Source organism: Lepidochelys olivacea (genome assembly GCF_965140295.1).
Source record: "Lepidochelys olivacea isolate rLepOli2 genome assembly, chromosome: 9".
In the NCBI taxonomy this organism is placed as follows: Eukaryota; Metazoa; Chordata; order Testudines; family Cheloniidae; genus Lepidochelys; species Lepidochelys olivacea.
Genome location: NC_140419.1, coordinates 64,313,041 through 64,331,638, shown reverse-complemented (window position 1 = coordinate 64,331,638; position 18,598 = coordinate 64,313,041). Strand labels below are relative to the sequence as shown.

At 49.8% G+C, this 18,598-nt stretch overlaps 1 protein-coding gene across 2 annotated transcripts in view; it reads left to right on the top strand.

Annotated features, from left to right (window-relative positions):
• Window positions 1-2,703: 2,703 nt before the first annotated feature.
• Window positions 2,704-18,598, top strand: part of LOC311525818 (mitochondrial fission factor-like) — a 28,934-nt gene continuing 13,039 nt past the window's right edge. For both annotated transcript variants that reach the window (XM_084638212.1, XM_084638211.1), the window contains exons 1-2: window positions 2,704-2,770; window positions 17,243-17,470. In XM_084638212.1, the coding sequence (XP_084494338.1) occupies window positions 17,269-17,470 (202 nt within the window). In that variant the 5' untranslated portion in view covers window positions 2,704-2,770; window positions 17,243-17,268. The remainder of the gene's footprint in view (window positions 2,771-17,242; window positions 17,471-18,598) is intronic.

The window sequence follows — 18,598 nt, the reverse complement described above, 5'->3', positions numbered from 1 at the left end:
TCAAAATTGTTTAGTGTGACTTTTCTTTTAAATGAACTAACTTGTTGGTTCCAAGTTACTCTGGGGGGGAGGTCAGCTCCTATTTAGGATGGAGGACTTTTCTGTGGGCCCAGTTCAGCCTTGCACCTTGTGTAGTCATTTACATCAGTGCAAAGTGAAGCACTATGAAATCACAAGGGTACCATTTTTCACACCTATTGTATGAGTGTAAATAGCTACACACGGTACAAGGTTTCTGGATGAACTGGGCCCTGTGTGCCTTTTATGGACTAGCTTTCTAACTTGGATGAAGGTGATCAGTAAACTCAGCTTGAAAGGAAGGACTAAAGAACGCTGCATGCAGGGCTAGAGCTGGCATTATGCTTATTGAGAGAGAAAGAATGGCATGAAATTCATCTTTGAAACTGTACTTGCAGCTCATAGAACGCTGTGCTGGAAACACAGGGCGTATTGTCTTCAGGTTACAGCCCAGCACTGGCTAGAGTCTGTTTTGGACTGTGACCTCTGTCACCCTGTAAAGTGGGAATAATGCTTACTTCACAGGCACATTGGGAAGATTAGCCCATGCTGTGATATTTATAGCGCAGCTCAAGAGCCTTGTCTGGAAGGCAATATGCACTGGTCTGGTTTCGGCCTACCAGTGTCCCTGCCAAGCAATCAGCTGTCTGGCTGACCATCCCCGACTGTCTCCCCAGTGCCAATGCACCAGGAATGAAAACCAGAGGGAAAGGTGGTGTTTGCTGATGGCGTATTCAGTGCAGGGAATGAAATGCAGTCCTCGCCCCACGGAGCTGACATTTATGGAGAGAATACTGCTAACAAGCAGGGCCCAGGGGGTTTCTTGGGTGATATTGATTGGCTGCAGTTATAGCCCTGACGTGAACTGCTGCCATGACCTTTCAAGCAGTGGCCCAGGCTAAGGTTGATTAAATGTCTGCAGTGGTGATGTGGGGTGAGATTTCCACAAGGACCTACAAAGCATTCAGGAGCATTAAGTCCCATTGACTTTTGGTGGGACTTATGCTCCCAAGTTGCTTAGGCATCTTTGAGAATCTCCCCCATAAACAGCAGGACGGAGGCAACTTGGGGTTTATCTTAAGCCCTTTTGTGACCGAACTCTATGGCCAGGAATTGAATCTCAAGCCCATGGCTCCAGGAAGGTGATTCAGAACTCCTTAAAACCGGCCATACTTTTGCATCATCTCATACCACTTAGCAGGCAGTAACCCTCGACAGGTTGATGTGGTGTTGATGGTGGCTCCTTCTTTTGCTAAGACTCTCTGAGGACACTTAGGCCTGGCACGTGGGTTTTTGTCTGGATTTAAACTTTTCCGTGCCATGCCTGCAGCCCACATAAGGACATGCCCCAGCTGGAGCGTCTCAAAGTAAAACTGACTAGAGATGCACCACTGAAACCGGGCAGTGTACATTGTCCAGAGTAAAAGATGCAAAAATAAACAACCGCAATAAATGGGGCAAAGGAAATTAGCGGGTAACGTTCTTCAGTTTCCACGCTGTAGCATGCCATTGAGCATAGGTGCTCAGAGAGCTCAATCACGTTTTCAAAAATACATATTTTAACCTGACCATGTCACGTTTTTAATAACAAAACCATAGTGTTACTGAGAAGGATTTCCATTGAATGGCAGATAGTTTGTGGAGTGGAGGATGGGGGGAGATTAACAGCCAGGCGCCCCGGTAATAGCGCAGTGATACAGTACAGAGCTGAGACACCAGCCCCATCAAAACCCCAGAAAGCATGTTTCTCTTACACCGCTGCCCCTCTACCAAGTGCATGGTCCCAATCTATCTGGGGACTGAGTTCTAGAGCAGAGAGCCCTCCACTGCCATTGTCCCACTTCCAGTCCCCCAGAGTGCAAATCTAGTGACTGTCAGCAGGAACACCCGGCTGTGAGGGTGGAGCAGCCTCATGGGCAGCCAGGGTGTTGTAGATGGAAAGCACCTTAAAATGTCACTCAGGGGATTGTAACTTCAGATGGGGAAAACACAGTTGGAGCAGAGGAATTTTTCACAATCCTGTGTTCACACTAATACGTAGATCGGAAGCTCTCTGTTCTGTTTGTACAGTATCCAGCACAATGGAGTCCTGATCCAGGACTAGAGCTTTTAAACACTATGGCAGTAAAACTAATAACTTCCTTACAAAGAATTGAAAGAAGTTTCCTGGGAATGGCAGAAGAGCATTGTCTTAGGGCCCTTATGGGAGGGAGAACAGTCTAGTGGTTAAAGCTTGAGGATTTTACTTCTATTCCTGGCTCTGCCTTGGTGAAATGATCTTAGACCAGTCATGTTACCAAGTCTGCCAGATGGTAGCTACTTACCTCTCCCTGACAGGTTGAAGTCATTAGTGTTTGTAAAATGCTTGGAGGTCCTCAGAAGCAAAGTCATGTAGAAAAGCAAAGCGTCACACAGCCACTAAGAGTTAGCTGTTTGCCATGTCAGGGATTAGTGCTGGATGAAACGCTCCAGCCAGGAGGCTTGAGGGAAAATGCCGAACATATTGTGTGCGTAACAAGGTAAGTGGATTTCTAACTCCCACAGACAAGAAGACAGGTGCTAATTAGCCACCTGCCATGTCTCATTAACCGGTCCTTCTGTCTCTTTAAAAGAGTGAAGGACAGCTGTATCATTCAGCCAATCCCACAGCTTTTCTGGAGCCTAAACTGCCAAAATGGGAGGGATCAGGACTTCTGGGGTTGACATCACCGTACAGCTGATTGCAAGGGACCGGAAGAAGAGTTGTTTACAGGTTAGTAAGTTTCATTAATAAACTGGAAATAACACAAGAATACCATGAAGCTAATCAGCTGAAAGGGGAACAAAGTTGGCTAGAGCAAAGGGGGATGGTGGGTTTGTGGCTTTAGAGAGGGTGCACAACATAGCAAAGTTTTAGTTTCCTTTCTGGAGCAATTCACTCTGGACTTGCCTGGGCTAACTACGTGAACGATTCCAGCTTCTCTCTCTTCCTAGCTGTGGCCTGACAAAGACATCAGGCTCCTGGCTTAGCTTTCTTGACTTTACTTTTATTTTTTTTTAGTTTGTTTGGTTTGTTTAATTAAAATTTAATTTGCAAAATGTCCATTTTTCACTCATGTTGACTTGGAAGTGAAAACGATATTTTCTTTTCCAAAATATTGTTTTTAAAGAGCTCTTGCTAAAATAAAAACAGATCACACTTTTTCCCTTTTAATCTGCATCACCCAAAGTTCTCCTTGAAAAAAGATTTTGGGAAGAACAAAAATAATTGCAGAATTTGTACAAAGGGGTTTACAGCTGTTGTCATGTACAAAGGGACAGTAAGAAATCGTAGAATGAGAAGTTTACATCTGCATGTACCATACCCTGCTGAAGCTTGACCTGATAGAAGGCTGTTCAGAGTTCCATAAAAATTATTGTTGTATTTTTAAAAAAAACTCAGAAAACCAAGGTTAAGAATATCAGGTATGTATGCCTGTGACTTGCAGGGAGAAGTGTGTTTACAGAGCTTCCCTATGTTCCAGGGACAGGATCAGGACTGGGGAGGAATGATTGTTTATCTTGGGGCAGGGGTGATTGGCTGCCTCGTAAGGCGAACTGGAAACAAATCTCTCTCCTGACGAGTTCTGCCTCTTGATTTCGGCATAAGCCTGGTGCAGTTTACCTTGGGCTGTTTCCCTCCCAGCTAGGGCTTCGTTGTTGTTTTCTGTAGGGAAAATTAAATGAGTTCTGTTTTTGGAAGTGGGGGTTTCCCCTCTGATTTGTATTAGGCTGGCATATGTAATCACACACACACTGAAGAGTATGTGATACATATACCAGCCTAACAGGGCAAAGCCAGCCCTCCTGTTCCTCATGGCTGGAGCTCAGCTCTTGCTGCTTGTGATATTACAAGGCCCCCTCTTGTGGATGTCAGTAGAGCTCATTCTCTACTCTGCCCCTGCTATCGCTGTATGTGTTGCTCGCCTCCTCGCACATGGAGCCCACCTGCTTTTCCTTCCTTGGCCCGATGCCATGCTGCAAGCCAGGCTGCTCCCAGAAGCCTTTGGCACTAAGGGCAGAGCTTGATTCATTAAGCAGGACAATGCACTTGTTTCCGATAACACCTCTGCTACTTGAGGTGTCCTGGAGTGCTTTCTGCAGGGACGGGTTACCTGTGGGAATGCAGTCACTGTGCAAGCAAACATAGCAGTCGCTGGATCAAATTCCAATCTGGTGTAGGCAGATGTCAGGAAAGTTACTTCTACCCCCGCTGGCTCAGAACGTGGCCTGTTAAGCAATCCATAATAGCTCCTACCCAACTGCCACAGCTCATGGAGGGTTTAATGAGACTGAGCACAAAACGCTGGTCATCCTTTACTCTCTGTGTGAAGCACATGACACCTTCCCAGTACAGGGAGCCCGAAGTGATCTCAATTTTTTTTAACATCTGATCCAAAGAATGGATCTGTTAGCAATGCACTGTCCCCTTGCCAGTGCCTAATAAGGTCAGTGTTTGGATCAAAGCTCTGTGTGTGTGTGTGGGATCTGAAATGCTCCTCAGCACTTCCTGTCCCCCAGCTCTGCCAATGCACCTCTAGCCTAAATCTGCAGTCAGTGCCTCCTGCCATCCCCCTACTAGGCACTCACAGCTCCATTCATGCATCTCAGCCCTCCCTGCCATTCCGGTCCCACCCACCCACTCGCTCTGCCTATCCATCTCAGTCCCAAACCTTCAGCACCTCTGGTTCATCCCTGGGCTCTCCATGCAGCTCTGCCAGTGCCCCTTCACCCTTGCTCTGCAGCACCCTACATTCCAGCAATGGGTGTTGCCTAGTGTTCCGGTCCTCTCTTTACAGTAAGATTGACAAAACTGAGGCCAACGAAGTCACTTCCATGTGTGACTTGAACAGGATTAGACCTTATGTCTTCAGAGGAGAAGGGCAGATATTCCACAGGGTCCTTAATGCACATTTAAACCCCCATCCAGCACTTGTGGGGTCACAGTACCTGGTGAAGCTTTTCATGGAATAAGGGCAGGTGGTTCCCTCCAGACAAGGGGCTCCTGAGTGCCCCCCTCAGGAAGGGTTGGCTGAGTCAGAAACTTTCTCTGACTTTTGATGCTTAAAATGCAGAGAATCAGCCCAAAAGCCACTCCTGTTCTGCTGATGTGATGGGCTCGTTCTGCGGCTGCAAATAAAGCCCTGAAGAAAGGTGATTGTGTGGTGTTTGGTTTTTTTGTTTGTTTTTTGTGTAGTTTTTATTTTATTTTTTTTTAAAGAAGGAAATCCATCTGCTTGAGCCCTTCATTCTCATGTATTTTGACAGCTGAATTTTTAGTCTTATTAGTCTGACTCTCCTTGGGGCCTACGTCCTCATTCCCCTCTGGTCCCTGAGCTCTTTAAAAGCTGTGATATTTCCATTGGTGATTAGAAAACGAATAGATCTTCCACTGTGCAGGAATTGAGCATGGCTTCTTTTAATGTCGAGTTTTCTAATGACCCACATTGCTTTATAACACAGCAAAAACCTGAAGGAAAAGACCATAGATTGCATACACTACAGTTGTGACCAGTGAGCTAGGGGTCTGGAGAAAGGGCCTCTCTGTGAGGGTTCATTGACTCTGGCATTTACTTTGTCTCTTGGTCTACCAGGGCCTAGATCAGGGGTGGGCAAACTTTTTGGCCTGAGGGCCACATTTGAGTGGGGAAATGGCATCCAGAGCCATGAATGTAGGACTGGGGCAGGGGGTTGGGGTGCGGGTGTGGTGTGCAGGAAGGGGCTCAGGGCAAGGATTTGGGGTACGGGGTGTACCAGGGACTCACGGCAGGGGGTTGGGGGGCAGGAGGGCTGTGGGGTGTGGCAGGGGGCTCAGGGCAGGGGGCTGGAGAGCGGAGGGGTTCACAGTTTGGGCTTCGGCATGGTGCTGCTTATCTTGAGCCACTCCAGGGTGGCAGTGGCATGCAGCGGGGCTAAGGCAGTCTCCCTGCCGGCTCTGGCTCACTCCTGGAAGTGGCTGGCACGATGTCCCTGCGGCCCCTAGGGGATGGAAGGGCAGAGGACTCCGTGTGCTGCCCTTGCCTGCGGGTACCTCCCCCGAAGCTCCCATTGGATGTGGTTTCCTGTTCCTGGCCAACAGGAGCTGCGGGGGACGGTGCCTGCAGGCAAGGGCAGCACGCTGAGCCTCTGTGCCCCCTCTCCCTCAGGGGCCACGGGGACGTGGTGCCAGCCGCTTCCGGGAGTGGTGCGGGGCCAGGGCAGGCAGGGAGCCTGCCTTGGCCCCGCAGCACCACGGGGTTGGTAATCCTGCGGGCCAGATCCAAAGCCCTGATGGACCAGATCCGGCCTGTGTGGGCTGTAGTTCGCCCACCCCTGGCCTAGATCTACTGATCTCCAAGGCTCGCTGCAAGATACTTCTATTTTTTCAGGATTTGGGGGGCTGGGATGGAAGAGAGGACAGAGCTAGTTTAAGGATGTGCTCTGCAGACCGTTCTGGGATAGCAGTGTGGGGTACATGCTGTTAAAGCTTGTAACAGGTTTTTTAGAAGTGCCTGTCACTGCTTTAGCATCTGCATTCAGGCCCTGATTCAATACCGCAGATAAAAAGCGGTTTAGTGGACTGGGACTCCTAAAATGTGGCTTCTATTCCTGTCTCTGCCACTAGTTTGCTGGATTATCCTGGGCATGTCACTTCCCCTCGCCATGCCTCAGTTCCCCCCTCCCCCATCTTGCGTAATATTGTAAGGTCTTTGATACAGTGACTCTCTCTTGGCCTTTGTTAGGCCAACAAGGATCGTTTATCTGTTCTGACCTCCGGCATAACAATCTGTGAATGGACTTAATCATATGCATAAAGTTCAGCAACTGCTTTTCTGGAGTGCCCTGATGCCACTATGTAAATCCATGGAATGCCCACACTATGTGCAGGTCTGGTCATCCCATATCAAAAAAGATATTAGAATTGGAAAAGGTACAGAGAAGGGCAACAAAAATGATTAGGCACATTAGGAACAGCTTCCACAGGGAGAGATTAAAAGGATTGGGTCTTCTCAGCTTGGAAAAGAGACGACTAAGGTGGGAGGGGGGAATATGACAGAGTCTATAAAATCATCAACGGGGTGAAGAAAATAAATAAGGAAGTGTTTACCCCGTAACACAAGAACCAGGGGTCACCCAATGACACTAATAGGCAGCAGGTTTAAAACAAACGTAAGGAAGTATTTCTTCACCCAACACACAGTCAACCTGTGGAACTTGTTGCCAGGGGTTGCTGTGAAGGCCAAAAGTATAACTGGGTTCAAAAAAGAATTGGCTCAGTTCATGGAGGATAGGGCCATCAATGACTGTTAGCCAAGATGGTCAGGGACATCATCCCAGGCTCTGGGTCTCCTTAGCCTCTGACTACCAGAAGCTGGGATTGGATGACTGGGGATGGATCACTCAATGGCCTGTTCTGTTCATTCCCTCTGGGACACCTGGCATTGGCCACTGTCGGAAGACAGGATACTGGGCTAGCTGGACCTTTGGTCTGACCCATATGGCCATTCTTATGTTCTCTTGTTCTTCTAATGGGGCTTCAAGGAACAACTCAGTTGAGGATGCCATTGAACTGACACTTGTCGGGAGAAGCCCCCACTTTGACACTGTGGAACAGACCTGGGGGAACGCAGCTCTCTTGAGCGTACACTTGAAAGCAGGATATTCTAGCAGTTGATGTCAGATAAGTTTCTATTTTTTTTATTTAAGTAAAGATTTGACTTGATTTAATGAAGAGAGAACTGACTGACTGAGGCAGGTGGCAAAGGGAGACTGCTGATCATGATGGAAATGGGTTGCTTCGCAGTCACCTGGTCCTTCCACCCCACCCTCTCCTTTCTTTCACCTGCTGTGCTTTCTCATAACCCTGGTTGTGAGCTCTGGGGCAGGGATTGCTTGTTATACTATTTGTACAGCACCTACTGCAAAGAAACCCTGATTCTTGATTTTTGGGGCGGGAGGGGGCCTCCAAGTGCAACTGTAGTGCAAATAATAAAAACTTGCCCTCTGATGGCTTTGAAAGTCTCCTGCGATAGATTCTTTGGGCCAGATCTCTGGGCCTGGTTGAGCTGTGCTCAGTGCAGAACCTTGAGTGACGGTCAGGGTGGGGAGTGGCTCTAAGGTCTCTGTTAGCTCTGTTGAGCCTCAGCCCTGGGGGCTGAATCAGCCACCAGTATGACTTAGAGCAGCATGAGGGCGGCTCTGCATGAAGCCATTTAGTCTCCTCTGCCAGCTGAGAATGGATGCAGCGCATTGTACTCTGGCTCCATGCTATCCCAGCCCACCCAGGGTGTCCCCTATGTTTGCAAAGGAATGGGGCACATAGACCTGGCTACGGGGTTTTACAGCACCCTGGGATTCCCCTGACATCAGGGCAATCCCCAATGACCCTGTGCTCTTTGGACCATCCAAGTGGCACAAAGGCCCTGGGCGTATGGGCCAGGATATGGCCCTTTTCCCCTATGCAGCAGGCTGTCGAGAGCAACTGCCTGGCTGATATATTTTTCCAGTTAGATTTAATGACCCTCTAGACACATTTTTAAAGTGATCAGCCCCTGAAGCCGGATGATAACTATTTGAAACTCCCATGCCTGGCTCAGCAGAGCCCCTTTACTCAGCCGTAGGGGACCATGCATCCCTCCTATCTGAGGCCAGCCTTGGGCCGAGCAAACTCTCAGGAACATCTTCAGAGCCAAGCCTCTGGACTCTCTGATTGTGCTACCTGCATGTTGGTTTTGGGGGCTGTCTGCCCAGCCTGTGAGGGCAAAGGGATCGGAGGGGACTGTCACAAGGAGAAGTTGGCATCTCTGCAGGGTGGTGCAGTGCCATCCATTGCCCGACACCTCTGTGGGTGTCAGGACAGGGTGGGGAGGAGCTTGTGTATCTCAGATCCCACACAGAGCCGAAGGCTTTGGTGCCGTGGTGGATTCAGAAGGCAAGCGAATGGGTGACTGGGCAGAAAATCAGGGCAATGCTACTAAAAATAGACTGGGGGCATACTGCCATCAACAAGGCTGGGCCCCAGTGTGTTCACTTGTGTTCCTGAAGCTTCCTCCTCTGACCTCATCTCCCTTTTGGTGCCTCCGCTCCCCTTGCCATCCTTCGGGTGGTTCTTTTCCTCTCTGAGGTTCTGAGCCCCTCGGCGCCCCTGCTGGGCTCCCTGGGGAACCGCAGCCATTGCTACGGAAATCCTGATCTAGCAGGGGACCGGCTAGTGGGGACAGGGTGTGTGGTGGGAGGTAGCCAGGATGACTGAGAAGAGGGATTGGTCTGAGATGTGGCTCTGATTGGATTCTGTCTCATCCCTCCCCCCACCACCCCGCGATGGAAATAGCCTAGCTGCTGGCCTGCTTCTCAGTCCTTCCCTCTCCCTGCTGCCGCCGAACCTATAAAGAGAACAAAAACTGGGGGAGGCTTTTGAGCCAAGCCGTGCTGCATGTTTTCTTCCCAGCTAAAATCCTCTTTGGCCATTAATGCCTTCTCTGACACCAGGCTCTGATGCAGTGCTTTACATCCAAAAAGCTTAACAAAGAGGGGGCAGTGTCATTATCCCCATATTACAGAGGGGAAACTGAGGCATAGAACGGGGAAGTGACTTGCTGAAGGCCACTCAGGCAGAGCTGGGAAATAGACCCCAGTTCTCCTGAGTCCCAACCCAGTGCTCTATCAGCTTAGCTATGCTGCCTCCCCTGTGGCTGTGTGAGCTGGGGAGCCCACATAATCTTTGTGCTTCCCCTCCACTCCCGCCCTGGAGAGAGCTGACTGCACCACAAACATGAATGAATTTGGTGTGATCTCCCTGGTGCAGATGGGGGAATGGAGGTGTGGGGAGACTGACATATCCAAGGTCGCTCAGCAAGTCAGCGGCAGAGCTGGGAGTGGAACTCGGGTGCTTTTCTCCCCAGCATTTATTCTCCCCCTCTTGCAGCCCCATGGAGAGCACCTCTCTCTGCTTGACTTCCTGCTGCACCCAGCCAGTGTGGCTTGTTCTGTGAGGTTTCTAGCTTCAAAAGAGCAGCTGCTGGGGGTGGGGTGGGGGGTGGGGGCCTGTGGCTAGAGCCCCAGTACCCATCTGATGATGATGATTTTCTCTAGGGAAAAAGAATTGAGCTGTTTAAAATAAATCCACAGCAAAACTCTCTTGGCTGGAGAAATATGTTTCTTGAATCCTTCCTGGGTTGGTCTTCATACACTCCTTTACCAGAACTGCTCCCCTCCTGCTTTTCATTCTTTTTTTTTTTTTTGTTACTTTTTGGGGCAGGGCCCATAGATTGATTGTTTTTTTTTTCCCTCTATTGTTTATTTAATAAGCATATTGGTCACAAAGTTCCTAGGGACAACCCACATTCATCACCCCATCGTGCAAGGCACTGTACAGACACGCTAGTAAAGCTCCCATGTACATTTACAATGTTCCAGCCACCCAAGCCAGACCCTGCATGCACCTCCTGGATCCCTGGGGTTTTCCCCACTTACCCCAGCACTTGCCCCTTCCCCATGTCTAGTCCAGATCCTCTTGTCACATTGGGCACTGCTCTTCAACCAGCGGCTGGCTGCAGAGTGGTGCAAAGTCCCTGTCACATTGTGCTCTGTGGCAGAGGCCTTTAGGCCAGCCTGCCATGGAGACTTTGTGAAAGGACAACTATCTTAACAGGATAACCATGTGGTGTAACAGCAGTTTGGACGTTGCTTGAGTTCTGTTGACTAGTAGCTTCTCCCCTGTGCTTTCTCGGCACACTGGGTGCCTACCGAGTGGGTGATTGACAGTGGTGGCCCTACTGCTTTTTAAAGCCCTGGTTGTATTCCCTGGCTACTTTTGGGATCATCTCCTTGACAGTGGTGGCCCTACTGCTTTTTAAAGCCCTGGTTGTATTCCCTGGCTACTTTTGGGATCATCTCCTTGACATTTGTCCTAACAAGCATCTCCACTGAGACTCAACCCACCTGTTAGGAAGTTCACCATTGCACACCTTCAATCTTCATAGAGGATTGTGCTTTTGTCTGGGTGCCTTGGAACACATGGAATTTACTCTCCTACCCACCAAAGCCTTCCCTCTAGCTCAGGCATTCTCAAATTTCATTGCACCACGACCCCCTTCTGACAACAAAAATTACTACACGGCCCCGGGAGCGGGGACCAAAGCCTAAGCCCTGCCGCCCTGGGCAGGGGGGCCAAAGCTGAAGCTTAAGGGCTTCAGCCCCAGGCAGGGGGCCTATAATCTGGGCTCAGGCTTTGGCCCTGGGCCCCAGGGAGTCTAACACCAGCCCTGGCAACACCATTAAAACAGAGTCATGATCCACTTTGGGGTCCTCACCCATAGTTTGAAAAATGCTGCCTAGCTCCTCTCGCTCGTAGCTTTTTAAACAGTAAAACTGCTACACCTATGGGGTATGTCTACACTACGAAATGAGGTCGAATTTATAGAAGTCGGTTTTGTAGAAAGCGTTTTTATACAGTCAATTGTGTGTGTCCCCACACAAACGCTCTAAGTGCATGTAATTGGCGGAGTGTGTCCACAGTACTGAGGCAACCATCAACTTCCGGAGCGTTGCACTGTGGTTAGCTATCCCACAGTTCCTACTGTCTCCGCTGCCCATTTGAATTCTGGGTAGAAATCCCAGTGCCTGATGGGGCTAAAACATTGTCACAGGTGGTTCTGGGTACATATCATCAGGCCCCCCCCCCTTCCCTCCCTCCCTCCGTGAAAGCAGGGGCAGACAATCGTTTTGCGCCTTTTTTCTTTAGTTACCTGTGCAGACGCCATACCACAGCAAACATGGAGCCCGCTCAGCTAACCGTCACTGTATGTCTCCTGGGTGCTGGCAGACACGGTACTGCATTTTGGCAGCAGACAGTGCAGTATGACTGGTAGCAGTCGTCAATGTAGTCCAAGGTGCTCTTTTAACCAACCTCGATGAGGTCAGGGGCGTATGGGCAAACATGGGAGTGATTCAGCCAGGTCATTTCCCTTTTAAGTTTCGTCTCATGGCGATTCAGTCCTACCGGCAGTGCACTGTCTTTTAATCTGCAGCCAGCAGAAGACGATGGCCAGCAGTCATACTGCACCGTCTTCTGCCAAGCACCCAGGAGATGACGATGGCTAGCAGTCGTACTGCACAGTCTGCTGCCAGCAAGATCTATAAAGATAGATGAAGTGGCTCAAAATAAGAAATAGACCAGGTTTGTTTTGTATTCTTTTTCTCCTCCCTCCCTCCATGAAATCAACGGCCTGCTAAACCCAGTTTTGAGTTCTATCCTTGAGGGGGCCATTCTGTTTCTCGCAAAGCCACCCCCTTTGTTGATTTTAATTTCCTGTAAGCCATGTTGTCAGTCGCCCCTCCCTCCATCAGGGCAACAGCAGACAATCGTTCCGCGCCTTTTTTCTGTGCAGACGCCATACCACGGCAAGCATGGAGCCCGCTCAGATCACTTTGGCAATTAGGAGCACATTAAACACCACCCGAATTATCCAGCAGTATATGCAGCACCAGAACCTGGAAAAGCGAAACCAGGCAAGTAGGCAACGTCAGCACTGTGATGAGAGTGATGAGGACATGGACACAGACTTCTCTCAAAGCAGGGGCCCTGGCAATGTGGGCATCATGGTGCTAATGGTTCATGTGGTGGATCGCCGATTCTGGGCTTGGGGAAACAAGCACAGACTGGTGGGACCGCATATTGTTGCAGGTCTGGGACAATTCCCAGTGGCTGCGAAACTTTCACATGTGTAAGGGCACTTTCATGGACCTTTGACTTGCTTTCCCCTGCCCTGAGGTGCAAGAATACCAAGATGAGAGCAGCCCTCACAGTTGAGAAGCGAGTGGCAATAGCCCTGTGGAAGCTTGCAACGCCAGACAGCTACCGGTCAGTCGGGAATCAATTTGGAGTAGGCAAATCTACTGTGGGGACTGCTGTAATGCAAGTAACCAATGCAATCAAAGATCTGCTGATATCAAGGGTAGTGACCCTGGGAAATGTGCAGGTCCTAGTGGATGGCTTTGTTGCAATGGGATTCCCTAACTGTGGTGGGGCCATAGACGGAACCCATATCCCTATCTTGGCACCGGAGCACCAAGCCGGTGAGTACACAAACCCTAAGGGGTACTTTTCAATAGTGCTGCAAGCACTGGTGGATCACAAGGGACGTTTCATTAACATCAACGTGGGATGGCCGGGAAAGGTACATGACGCTCACATCTTCAGGAACTCTGGTCTGCTTCAAAAGCTGCAGGAAGGGACTTTATTCCCAGACCAGAAAATAACCGTTGGGGATGTTGAAATGCCTATAGTTATCCTTGGGGACCCAGCCTACCCCTTAATGCCATGGCTCATGAAGCCATACACAGGCAGCCTGGACGGTAGTCAGGAGCTGCTCAACTACAGGCTGAGCAAGTGCAGAATGGTGGTAGAATGTGCATTTAAAAGCACGCTGGCGGAGTTTACTGATGCAGTTAGACCTCAGCGAAACCAATATTCCCACTGTTATTACTGCTTGCTGTGCGCTCCACAATATCTGTGAGAGTAAGGGGGAGACATTTATGGCGGGCTGGGAGGTTGAGGCAAATCGCCTGGCTGCTGGTTACGCGCAGGCAGACACCAGGGCGGTTAGAAGAGCACAGGAGGGCGCGGTGAGCATCAGAGAAGCTTTGAAAACCAGTTTCATGACCGGCCAGGCTACGGTGTGAAAGTTCTGTTTGTTTCTCCTTCATGGAAACCCCCCTCCCCTTGGTTCACTCTACTTCCCTGTAAGCTAACCACCCTCCCCTCCTCCCTTTGATCACCGCTTGCAGAGGCAATAAAGTCATTGTTGCTTCACATTCATCACACATATAGGGGGATAACTGCCAAGGTAGCCCAGGAGGGGTGGTGGAAGAGAGAAGCACCAGGAGGGGTGGTGGAGGTGGGAAGGACAAGGCCACACAGCACTTTAAAACTTATTGAATGCCAGCCTTCTGTTGCTTGGGCAATCCTCTGGGGCAGAGTGGCTGGGTGGCCAGGAGGCCCCCCCGCCCGTGTTCTTGGGCGTCTGGGTGAGGAGGCTATGGAACTTGGAGGAGGGCGGTTGGTTACACAGGTGCTGTAGCAGCAGTCTGTGCTCCTGCTGCCTTTCCTGCAGCTCAACCATATGCTGGAGCATATGAGTTTGATCCTCCAGCAGCCTCAGCATTGAATCCTGCCTCCTCTCATCACGCTGCCTTCAGCTTCAGCCCTCTCTTCAGCCTGCCACCACTCCTCCCGGTCGTTTTGTGTTTTCCTGCACTCTGACACTGTCTGCCTCCACACATTCGTCTGTGCTCTGTCAGTGTGGGACGACAGCATGAGCTCAGAACATTTCATTGCGAGTGCGTTTTTTTTCGCCTCCTAATCTTCGTTAGCCTCTGGGAAGGAGAAGATTCTGTGATCCTTGAAACACATGCAGCTGGTGGAAGGGGGGGAAAAAAGGGACAGTGGTATTTAAAAAGACACATTTTATAGAACAATGGGTACACTCTTTCACGGTAAACCTTGCTGTTAACATTACATACACAACACATGTGCTTTCGTTCCAAGGTCGCATTTTGCCTCCCTCCACCACGTGGCTAGCCCCTCACCCGTCCCCATGGCTAACAGCAGGGAACATTTCTGTTCAGCCACAGTCAAACAGCCCAGCAGGAATGGGCACCTCTGAGTGTCCCCTGAAGAAAAGCACCCTATTTCAACCAGGTGACCATGAATGATATCACTCTCCTGAGGATAACACAGCGAGATAAAGAACGGATGTTGTTTGAACGCCAGGAAACGTACACTGCAATGCTTTGTTCTACAATGATTCCCGAGTACGTGCTACTGGCTTGGAGTGGTAAAGTGTCCTACCATGGTGGATGGAATAAGGCTTCCCTCCCCAGAAACCTTTTGCAAAGTCTTTGGGAGTACATCCAGGAAAGCCGCGAATGCCAGGGCAAATTAATCCTTAAACATGCTTGCTTTTAAACCATGTATAGTATTTTAAAAGGTACATTCACCAGAGGTCCCTTCTCCACCTGGCGGGTCCGGGAGGCAGCCTTGGGTGGGTTTCGGGGGTACTGGCTCCAGGTCCAGGGTGAGAAACAGTTTCTGACTGTCAGGAAAACCGGTTTCTCTGCTTGCTTGCTGTGAGCTATCTACAACCTCCTCCTCCTCATCATCCTCTTCCTCGTCCCCAAAACCTGCTTCCGTGTTGCCTCCATCTCCATTGAAGGAGTCAAACAACACGGCTGGGGTAATGGTGGCTGAAGCCCCTAAAATGGCAAGCAGCTCATCATAGAAGCGGTATGTTTGGGGCTCTGACCCGGAGCGGCCGTTTGCCTCTCTGGTTTTTTGGTAGGCTTGCCTCAGCTCTTTAAGTTTCCCACGGCACTGCTTCCAGTCCCTGTTGTGGCCTCTGTCCTTCATCCCCTGGAGATTTTGACAAATGTTTTGGCATTTCAAAAATGAACGTAGTTCTGATAGCACGGATTCCTCTCCCCATACAGCGATCAGATCCCGTTCCTCCCGCTCAGTCCATGCTGGAGCTCTTTTGCGATTCTGGGACTCCATCATGGTCACTATTGCTGATGAGCTCTGCATGGTCACCTGCAGCTTGCCACGCTGGCCAAACAGGAAATTGAAATTCAAAAGTTCGCGGGCCTCTTCCTGTCTGCCTGGCCAGTGCATCTGAGTTGAGAGCGCTGTCCAGAGCGGTCACAATGGAGCACTCTGGGATAGCTCCCGGAGGCCAATACAGTCTAATTGTGTCCACAGTACCCCAAATTCAACCCCGGCAAGGCCGATTTCAGCGCTAATCCCCTTCGGGGGTGGAGTAAAGAAATTGATTTTTAAGAGCCCTTTAAGTCGGGGAAAAAAAGGGCTTCGTCATGTGGACGGGTGCAGGGTTAAATAGATTTTAACGCTGCTAAATTCAACCTCAACTCCTCGTGTAGACCAAGGCTATGTTTGCTGTGTACTGAAACATTAAGTTTTGAAAAGCCCCTCTTGATTTATGAGGAGAGGCTGAGGGAACTGGGGTTATTTAGTCTGCAGAGAAAAGTGAGGGGGGGATTTGATAGCAGCCTTCAACTACCTGAAGGGGGGTTCCAAAGAGGATGGCGCTCAGCTGTCCTCAGCAGTAGCAGATGACAGAACAAGGAGCAATGGTCTCAAGTTGCAGTGGGGGAGGTCAAGGTTGGATACTCAAGGGGAACTGCTTCACTAAGAGGGTGGTGAAGTACTGGGATGGATTACCTAGGGAGGTGGTATCTCCATCCTTGGAGGTTTTCAAGTCCTGGCTTGACAAAGCCCTGGCTGATATGATTCAGCTGGGGTTGGTGCTGCCTGGAGCAGGGGGTTGGACTAGATGACCTCCTGAGGTCCCTTCCAACCCTAATCTTCTATGATTCTCTGAGACTGTGACCATTTTCTTCTTAAAGGTACACTAGGGCTGCTCAGAAAACAAGCCTTTTTCTTGCAGAAAATTGCTCTGAAAATGGCAGCGGGGAATTAATTTTTGTTGAAATTTCCCAGAGGAAAATTTCAGCTTTTTCCCTGAAAGAAAATAAACGTTTCTCTGTTTTTTGACAAAGACTTGAAATTTTGTGTGGCCAGAACACTCTTTTCATATGAAAAAAATAAAATAAAATTCTGAGTTGAATTGAAAACCCAGTTTTCCCTCAAAAATACAAACAAAACCTTTTTGGTGGAAAAATTTTGCCTGGCTGTACCATGTATACTGTGCTCTTTCCTATGGACAATTTACTACTTTCTTGCTCATTGCCATCTACTTTCAGCAGTAAGGAATGCTCTTTGCATATGGAGAAATGTGAGTATGAACATGGTTTTCCCCTCCGACAGGAATTTTCCATTTTTAATCATTATCAGAATCTTTTTGTCTCCTCCCACCAGCTAATTCTTAGGGTGTGCCATTGTTTGGTTTTTAAAACAGTGTCTGGTTTTTTCTATTGATTACCTCTGCCATTGGCCTGCTGGGTGACCTTGGGCAACTCACTGCACTGCTCTGTGCCTCAGTTTCCCCAGTATCACCCCCCATTTCACAGATGGGCGCCCTTGTAAAATACTTTGAGGTCTGCCCATGAAAGGCCCTGTATGAGAGTTAGGGATTATTATTACGTTTGCATCTTAAATTGTGCCCACCATGGCAGGATGTGAGAGGGTTTGGTGTTGATAACTTTCTTTCAGTGCTGTGTTGGCTTTTTTTTTTATTGTGTGACCTCACAGGCTGCCAAAGTAAGGCTGGGAATAAAATGATGATGTGGCCGTTTCGGGGCCTGGAGGTGAACCGAGCCCCATGCGACGTGAGCTTCATGGAGGCCATCAATCAGCGCATGCAGGTGCCCAGCAGGCTGCAGGTGGTGCAAGAGTCCAACCCACTGGGAAAGGAGAGAGAAGCTGAGGAGCTTCGTCCTTCCTTCCGGATGCACATCCCTGATAGGCTGTCGCTGGCAGGTGATGGAATGGGCCGGCTCTGACTGGACATGGACTAGCACAGAGGATCAAATGCAATGGACTCTGTGTAGCATCCCCCATTGGCCGATCCCAACACACTTTGCACTGAGAGTGGGGACCGAGGGTTTGTTTGGGAGAATTGCATCGGCGGCTGCCGTGTGAGAGGCGAGAAGGGGGAAAAGCAGGGGCTGGAGTGGCGAAGAGGCAAAAGATCTCTGTCTTCCTGTAGCATGAGGGAGGTGTGGGGAGGAGTATTAGAATGATGTGGGAAGTGATGATCATCACACCCTAGTAAAGGTGCCAAAGCGCCCGATGGCAGGGAGGGAATGGGCTCCAGAGAGATGAGGGAGGAGAGGTTACACTTTCCAAGCGTGGAGAGAAGATGCAGAGTGAAGAGGCAGGAGAAGGTAGCTGTGCAGTATGGCGGTGTAGCTGGAGCAGCGTGAGTCTATGGAGAGCTTTGAAAGCCATGTGGGAAATTGTGGATTTAGGTCTGGAAGTGGGTATGAAGCCAGAGATGGTGATGGAGGCGGGAGTAATGCAGCTTTCTGGGGCAGCAGAGCAGTCCTGCTGCTGCATTCTGGGCCCTAGACAGCAAGGAGCCAAGAGAGACTAAATTAGCCAAGAGGAAGTGCCAGAGATATGAGTGAGGGTTAAAGCCAGGCCACGGTGAGGCTGGTTCTGGCAGTGCTTGTGGAGCTGGTGACAGGCAGGCTTCCAGATGTGGGAGCAACAGCGTTTAGGATCCAGAATTGCTCTGATTGTGCAGCCTCAGGGGCAGAGGGCTTGAGGTGGGTGTTGTTCAGCCAAGGTTAATGAGTGTGCGTGCGCTCATCAGAGAGGGATAGGGTGGAGGAGGGAAAGATCTAAGATCCTCTTGGTGCCACTCAAGCTGGCTAATATCTTGAAGTCCCTGCTTGGGGGAGGTGGAGCTACAATCTGCATTATCCAGATCTCCCCCCCCCCCCCCCTTGGTAGAGTCTCCTCCTTGGGATGCCAGGTAAACAAGGACTCAGGGCCCCTACTCTTTGAACACCAACGCCCAAACTGCAGTGTACTAGCCTCTTCTCTGTGCCTTGAGAGTAAGGCTGGCTTATCCTCAGCACAGCTGGTGGTGTGTGTCCAAGG